The following is an 8,939-nucleotide window of genomic DNA, read 5'->3' on the forward strand; positions in this document are numbered from 1 at the left end:
GTTGTACACAATCTACTAGTTTATAATTAGTTTATCATTTTTTAGCAAGTAAAAGTATAATTTTAGTATAATTCTGAAAATGTCCAACTTTGGTTGTGGTGCACATGTCTTTTTGCTGTGAAACTAATGATTCATAGAAAGTAAAAGTAAGAATAACTTTTATATTGTTAGTAATATTTAAAGATGAACACTAACTGAACCACTTATCTCATACATCATCTTTAGAAAAATGATGTTAAAATGTATCAAATATGATCCATCTGGCTTTTGAGGAACATTTATTTGTTAATCTTTCCTTTGCATTACATTTTATGTTTTGCCAACAATAAAACTACAGAGCTGTGATCCTAAAACTAAGCATTTAAATATAAAAAATACAGCTTTCTTAAATTTATTAAACCATATTGTTGGGAGATATAGCGTGATAACTGATATTTCTATTACTTTACAAACTATCAGAATTGTATCACTTTTTGTCCATATAAATATCAGCATCTGCACTAAATTGCATATTTTTTCTTCATTTCGTGGTTTTTCCTCTTCAAGTTCCAGTATATGCATATTCTCATACTATATGAGCTATAAAAGCCTGATATGTTGAAATATGAAATATGATACTCGCATTCATTTATTTATATGACATCAGGGTGAGTAAATGACGATACAATATGTACAAAAAGTATTTTCACAAGGTTTGCAGCATTACTTACACACTGAACGTGTGTTTACTGGTACACTCTTAAACAACTTGTTGAACTTTTACCCTTCAAATCTGTGTGAAGCTATCAGAGGGAATAACATATTGTTGGCATGATCATTTTTGAATGGACTCTTCTGACAGTGGCTCTCCTGCTGCTTCCTGATTACCCAACACTCTCCTCATTTTTCCTGTTCTCTGGCTGATAAATTCAGCTGCATTGTCTTCCTGTTACTGTTTTAAGGGACCCATCTCACATGTGTGGCATATCGTTTCCCCTTCTCACAGACTTAAATCTGTTTGGATTACAGCCTCTGATCACTTAAGGAGATTGTGCATGTGTTTATTTGTAGAGGAGTGGAAGAAAGTCTTATAAGAGCCTCACATGAGGAAAACAAATATCTGCATTTTTCAAAAACAAATGTCAATTTAGTCTTGCCATTTTCTTTCCAAGTACCTCATCATTTACTCATTTCCATGTTGTTCCAAACCCAAATTACATTTTTTATTTCATTGGAACACAAAACAAAATGTCCAAGCTGCTATTTTTCCATGCGGTTCAAAAGAAATGGAAAAAGAGTAGCTGGAAAAGAACAGCTTGTACACAGAGAATAGAAGGTCATTCAGGTTTGGAATGACATGAGGGTGAGTAATGATGACACAATTTTCATTTCTGGGTGAACTATCCCTGTAAGCTGACAGCTTAAAAACTGTTCGTTTAAATTAGTTATGTTAGCTTTACAGTTAAAAAAGTGCTGTGCTGTGAATCCTCTGAGGTTTCTGAAGCACGCAAAGACCAAGAGACGGCAGAGAATATTGAGAACACTGTGTCAGAGCTGTCAGCACACTGGGATGATCCATCCTCTGTTTTGCTGACACTGAATTTCAATGTGGTTTGTCCTGCTAGCCAAACTAACACGTAATCCCTCAGGCCATAAAGACGCTGCGGTTTAGCCTGCCAATCACACACACACCTGTGCTTGTTGTACTGTCACACACCTGTATGGCTGCATTTGGCATCAAAACATCATGTCATGCCTTAAAGCTCCAGTGTCACTAGGTTCACCAAAATAAAAATAAAAAAATTACAGTTTCAGGTATTTATTCTCTATGCCATTGTTTGCAGTTTACCTAAGTTTATGTATTTTTAAGTAAAGTGTGGTTCTACCACACATATATTTATGTATAGACAATAAAACATTTAAAACGAATTATTTAATGAGCAACTTTTGTACTGTACATGTTTCTGAATCCTTATTTTGGAATACTGGTATCATGGAATTAATCAGTTGATACTCTTGTATTTATGAACATTGCCATTGTTTTCAATTGCATTTGTTAAATGCAGTTGGTCCATTTACTTAATTTGAAATTATTACATTTCATTCGGTTCTGACTTTTGGTTCCAACTCGTTTCAAATGATTGCATAATGTGTAAAAAAAAACTGCACTTTAAAATCTTACTATATGAATAACCTTTATGTGTCGTGCAGTTGTGGCCTAATTAGAGAGTCGGACTTGTAACCCAAAGGTCACGGGTTCGAGTCTCAGTACCGGCAGGGACCAACTGCTCCCTGGGCACCTGTGTGTGTGTGTGTGTGTGTGTGTGTTTGTTCACTGCTCACTGCTGTTTGTACACTTGGATGGGTTAAATGCAGAGCACAAATTCCGAGTGTGGGACACCATACTTGGCTACATGTCACATCACAATATTTTGTTTGCCATGGGACACAAAAGTAGTTTTCTCAAAATGCTGTTACTAAATACACCAAAATATAAATATGCAATATAAAATGCTTTAAATAAATGATGGTGATTACACATCTGTCTGTTACAAGGGATAGTTCACACAAAAATGAAAATTTGCTAAAAAAAAAAAAAAAAACATTTACTCGCCCTCAGGCCACCCAAGATGTAGATGAGTTTGTTTCTTCATGGGAACTGTTTTGGAGAAATTAAAAACAAAATTAAATGTGATGTGGATTACTTGTGGATTATTGTGATATTTTTATCAGCTGTTTGGACTCTCATTCTGACGGCACCCATTCACTGCAGAGGATCCAATGTTCAGCAAGTTTTCATTTTGGGGTGAACTATTCATTTAACTATATTGTCTTTTGCAGTGAATCATTAATGAAAGTTGATTTTCCAAAATTCTTGTTTAGGTTTTGGTTGTCTGAAATGATGGACAGATAATCAGCTCCACAGTATCCAGACATTGTGTGAAGTTTCCTCCTCTCAGGGATGTGATGTGGCGGCTGTAATAAGTGGCAGGGTGGCTGACATATGGGAAGGAGGGATGAAGCAGACTCGAGAGGGTTGTGAGCAGAGGTGAAAGTGACTCATCTCAGGCTTTGAGAATTTGTAAAAATGAGCAGAGAGACGGCATCTTATCTCACTGATGAATATGTGCCAGATGGCAAATTGGGAGGTGATGGCAACAGACTGAGACAGTCACCGCACCTGAAGGGCAGTAGAAAACACACTGGAATCGTTCATAATATCAGAGCTTGTTTCTAAAGTTTTGAGGTGCCCCCGAAGACCGGATAAATTAGGACATTAGTATGTTTGTCTTGTGACCATAGGATGTCTTCCTGGAGCAATAATATCTCACTGAGTCATGCTCACAAACTCACCTGCAGCTTTAACCTTTTAAGCACATTAAACCATAACTGCACCAATGAAATGAATCTCATAGGGGTGAAATGAAACAGGTTGTCCTTAAGGCAAGACGAAATTAAGTACAGGCATGGTTATTGTAATTAACTAAACGAATGAAAAACATCTACATTACTTAAAATAAATTAACTGAAATGAAAAATGTAAACGTATTATATTTCAGCTAGCTGCCAAAGCAACATTTCTCAGTTTGATTTAGTTTAAGCTTAAGTACAAAAATAAATTATAATAAAAAAATGACAAAAACATGCAACAAAATTACAAAATGTTTAACTAAATTTAAAATGAAAACCATATAAAAATGAAATCTAATTCAAAATATTAACAAAAATATATATATAATAGCATATCATGACACTACAATAACGGAATGAAGCTAAAAAATTATCCCTGAACTTAACTTATAAGTGAAATGATCTGAAACCTGTAACATATATATATATATATATATATATATATATATATATGAGCGGCATTATGCTAATATTTCCACATCGTGACGTAGACATGTGGGGGCGTGTTAGAACAAGCCGTTTTAGGAGGGCGTGGTTGACTCTTAACTTTTATAAAGAATATCTCTTTGGATTTGAGACTTTAGTCTTTGCAACTTTACAGATCTTCTTTATGCACCAAGAGCTTGTAACACTCCAAAGAGAAAGGAAAAATTGAAATCGCATCATATGACCCCTTTAAAGTACATTATTGCTATTTTTTGAAATTATTTGTGAAATGACTTACAATCTGAGTGAGAACTGTCTCAGTAAATCCTACACAAATTTTTGTCTTTTTTTTTTCACTTTCAGTTTCAGTTTTTTAACACTACTTTAATCCAAAATAATGGTAATTTCAATTAAATGCAATTTTTAAAAAAATTAAGTTGACTGTTTTACAGTTAATCTCCAGTTATATTTTATAGAAAATCAACCCTCTACAGTCACACACTGGCAAATAAATCTAACAAATTTTTATAGTTTATATGACAGGCTTTTGACACCCACAAATATTATTATATATTATATACCTTTTATATTATATTTTAAGAAGATACTTATAGAGATTATAGATTAAGAAGTTACGTTTGTATGTGATACAATTTGAAAGCATGATAACTTTAATAATTAGAAACTCAAATCAGTACTTAGAGAATACGGTACTTTAGACATGATTGGTCATTAAATATGTTTTACAATATATGAAATAGGACTTCTGCTACTACTAATCTATCACTAGCAAGTGAAATATAACAATTTACTAGCCAATGGCTAAAGAAAGACAATATTTAGTTGCCTGATGTGAAATGTGGTTGCATATGCAAGTGATTTACTCGCATTGTGCAGGTTTGAAAATGTTAATAACAATAATAATGCATTGAAGTAAATCTTAAATGAGACAACCAAGCCAGCCCACGTCAAACTATAAAGCACAATTTATATTTGCACTACACTGGCTACTATTTGAGGGGTTTCTCTGTCCTGTACGTACCCCTCTGTGGTTCTATACGGGCTGAGCTCCAAGAAGGATTGTGTGAAGCTAATAAAGTCCAAGTCCAGGTCCTGCCTCTGCATCCGTCCCAGAGAAAGCCTAATCCCGTTAGCTGTGCTTTCTCATGGATAATCCCTCCACTTCCCACCTGGCCGTCCTTCAGCCTCAGCCTCTCTCTGGGATGACCGTCTTCTGCTGAACACTGCAGGTAAATACTGAGTCTGCCAACATTTAACAAGCAAGACTCTGAAATATTCATAGTAATGTCCATTTGATAGGCACACATTGTGAGTGTTTTTTTTTTTGTTTTGTTTTTTATTAGTATGGTATTTTGTTTACTGTTTTATGGTTGATTTTTCTCTACACTGTAAAAAAAATAATTTGTCAAATTTATAAATAAAAGATTATTGGAGTACGTTTTACAAGAAAATTTCATGTTTAATTCAATGCGTTACTTGCTGTTTCTTTGTAATTAATTGTGAAATTTACAAGCACTTTATGAGTGAAAATTATTTCTACACCATTCTTTTTTAGTGTATTTGTGTGGGTCATAACAACCAGACCAGTTTTTGAAAAAGTTAAGGTAAAGAAAGACTAATTATTTTGGTAACGCTTAACAATAAGGTCCCATTGGTTAACATTAGTTAATGCCTCAACTAACGTTAACTAACAATGAGCAATACAGTATTCTTTTTTTTTAACCTGTTTTTTTTTTTGTTTTTTTTTTTACAATATTTATGAATCTTTGTTAATGTTAGTTCATTGTAAGTTCATGTTAGTTCAGACACATAAATAACAACTTTTGGTTTTAATAATATATTAGAAAATGTTGAAATTTACGTTAACTACAATTAAAAGCTTTAGAAGTATTTTTAGAAGTATTTAATTGTTAGTTCATATTAACAAATAACTAATGTTAAAAAATGGAACCTTTATTGTAAAGCGTTTTCTATTAATTGGAAATAAACTAAAATAAATTGTATGATTATATTTAATCATATTTAATATAATAATATTTACCAAAATATTAATATTTAAATTGTACATATGATATTATTATCATCATATTTACCAGAATATTTAACTGAATTTCCATGCCATAAATGTCCAGAAATTTAACTCAGTTTTTAGAGAATACTTGAGTTGAAGTGGGTCACAGCTCATTTCCTCATGTCAACCCGTATGAACCTCCTGACAGCTGGTTTGACTAGCAGCAAATCACCAGTCCATGAATCTCCTCCATGGCTCAGTGTTTTCACCATCTGCTCCGAGCCTCTTCTGCATCCTGCATTTCACTCATAATCATGCTACTGTTCTTCTTCGTTTGGCTCGGTGTATATGTGAAGTTGTGTTTCTGTTGGCTGTGCTGCACATGGATTGCTGCTAAAACAGTATCTGATCATTGGACCAAACAGGATTGGAGGAGTTTTAAGTGAATGACGATTTAAAATCTGCAGTTGTGGGAGTGTATAGTCTTGGTTTGAATGCATTCAAAGCAGATTGCATGTCTGATGTTGTACAGCGCAGTGTCTGACCTGGAATAGAGAGTTAACAGAGCCCACCAGTAAGACCACCGCAAAACAAAGTGCTCTCTATGTGTCCATCTTTCTCTGCTCAGGTGTAAAGTGGAGCAGTGTGGGCAGACAGGTAAAGCTGGCCTGGTCTGTTTCCGCAGGTGTTCAAGCTAGGAGAGATTAGGGTCAGATGCATTTACCAGTGATTAACAGTGACACAAGCCGACACAAACAACCATGATCCCACTGGCGCAAAACCCCTGTGACCAAGAGCGAGAAACAGTTAGATTAGTTTCAAATTAAGACAGGTGCTGTAAGCAAATTCAAATGCAACACATTCATACCTTGTTTTGTTTTTTATTCAGTGGCAGAAACAGGCTACTATGTAAAACTACTGTCATGCTACTTGAAAATGTATATTGAGGCTTTTGTACTCCCCAACACTGCTTTTTGGACGGTTTTTTTCAATATCTTAAACATCCTTATTTGACTTTGACACCTGCTGTGTTGATCTGTATTTGACAGCATGTTTAGCTGGGTGATAAAGGTTGTTCCCCAGCCTCCAGCATCTCCTGGAGTGAGTTTGTGTTCATGTATGTACATTGAGTCACCTTTCACAGTTTAAGCATCTCTTCACTGTCTCTGTACTGTTCTTTAGGATGTGACGAAAAAAGAGGAAGTAAAACAAGGTAACTATGCACTCTATCAAATTTGACAGCAGTTTTGATCAATGACCAACACTGAATCACAGAAAAAAATACAGACCTGAGAGTACTGTTCATTTATTTTTTATGATGTTATTTTACAGAAACTTCCAAGCCAACGGAGGAGGTCTCAGAGGAAAACAGGTGATGTTATGTTTGTTTGTGTGTGTGTGTGTGTGTGTGTGTGTGTGTGTGTGTAGTGAAGTTAAGGTATTTTCATGACTCCTGTCGTGTACATTCACAGAATAAAGTTGAAAATCTAAATAATCATTTTTGTGAGCTAAAGCAAATTCAAAAATAAAAATTGCCTAATTTTTGAGATTGTAATGCATAAAGGAATACTTATTAAAAAGATGAATTTTTCAGTTTAATTAAAAATTAAGTAGTCTGACCATCTTTCATTCTTACTGTAATCTTTAATTATTATCTACAATTATTTCTATAGTTACTTTGTTATTTCTTTTTTTTTATACATCATATACAGTGGGTACGGAAAGTATTCAGACCCCCTTCAATTTTTCACTCTTTGTTATATTGCAGCCATTTATAACAAAGAGTGAAAAATTGAAGGGGGTCTGAATACTTTCCGTACCCACTGTACATTTTTATACATTAATCTGAGCTATGTTTTTTGTTGACACAAAAACAATGATGGTTTTAAAATGAATGAACAACCTCAATTAAGGTGACAGTATCCAACAGGCAAATGGAGATGGGTAATTGTACTTCATTACCTAAATTGAGTCAAATTGTTTTAGATAATGTGCTGTACTTAATTACTATTGAAACACAATACTTGCAATCTTACTCAATTATATTTGCAAGGCAAAAATACTTTTTGGTCCTTACAATTTTTTTAGATCGCCAGTGTGTGCAAAGTTCATATTTTACAGGTTATTGTGACTTACATTTTTTGCTGTTGTTGTTGCTTTAATGAGGATAGAACTTGTTTTGGTGTGTACCATGACACAAATGCAGTCATTTGTCATTATGAAGAGACACCTTCTACAGACATCATAACTTTGAGATAAAGCAATGCATACTATTTTTAGACATGGCTGAAGATAAATGAACTTAACTCAAGTGTGAACACAGTCAAAGTGTCAAAGATAATTTGTTTAACAAGTGGCAAGTTTCAAGACAGATGTTTCAGTTTAACAGCTGGTGTGTTGTGTCCTGAAACAACATTTAAAAAGAGAGAAAAACAGGTTTGTAAGTATTGTAAACTATTTTAAAGTTGCTGTGATGAGAAATTCTCTTTCATTTCTTGATTTAATCAGTATGTTTTTGAAGCCAAGAAAAGAATGTACCCTTTTTTTTTTTCAAATTGCTATTTTGAATTTCAATTTTTTTTAAATGGAACCCTTTTTTTATTATTTGTGAACTAATTTCAAGCAATTTAACAATGTTTTTTTGTTTGTTTGTTTGCTTACCATGGATTGAACAGCATGAGGAGAATGCAGTGAGCAGCAGGTATAGTTTCAATCATATGGATTCAGTTTTATTTTGTATGCTTATGTTGTTTGCCGCATCTTCATTATGTGAGAATACTTGTGTATTTCACATCTGTATCTGTGTGTGTGTGCCTGTTAAATTAATGTTTTGATAAGTATCACATATTTTTCCATCGCTGTATCATGGACCGCAGTAACACATCGGACCAGTGAGTAGCTTATATTAGGTCATGCACAAACATCCAAAGCTTTGTTGCAGACCAGCATGGAGAGTCTTTGCATGCTACACATGCAAAATACTTTATTCCACTGAGCTGTATTTCCATATTAACAGCTCAAGGCAAAAGACCCTCATGCTGAACAGACATAAGCATTATAATATGCAGACTGGCTTCCCTAGAACATAAAA

General features: G+C 34.0%; 1 protein-coding gene across 1 annotated transcript in view; it reads left to right on the forward strand.

Annotated features, from left to right (window-relative positions):
- Nucleotides 1-4,935: 4,935 nt before the first annotated feature.
- Nucleotides 4,936-8,939, forward strand: part of LOC107670578 (cyclic nucleotide-gated cation channel beta-3) — a 34,300-nt gene continuing 30,296 nt past the window's right edge. The window contains 7 exon segments of the mRNA XM_074186949.1: nt 4,936-5,066; nt 6,898-6,949; nt 7,031-7,061; nt 7,181-7,220; nt 7,277-7,286; nt 8,524-8,549; nt 8,725-8,739. Of these exon segments, the coding sequence (XP_074043050.1) occupies nt 6,899-6,949; nt 7,031-7,061; nt 7,181-7,220; nt 7,277-7,286; nt 8,524-8,549; nt 8,725-8,739 (173 nt within the window). The 5' untranslated portion in view covers nt 4,936-5,066; nt 6,898.

Source organism: Sinocyclocheilus anshuiensis, unplaced genomic scaffold (assembly GCF_001515605.1).
Source record: "Sinocyclocheilus anshuiensis isolate Anshui unplaced genomic scaffold, SAMN03320099.WGS_v1.1 scaffold140, whole genome shotgun sequence".
Lineage (NCBI taxonomy): Eukaryota > Metazoa > Chordata > Actinopteri > Cypriniformes > Cyprinidae > Sinocyclocheilus > Sinocyclocheilus anshuiensis.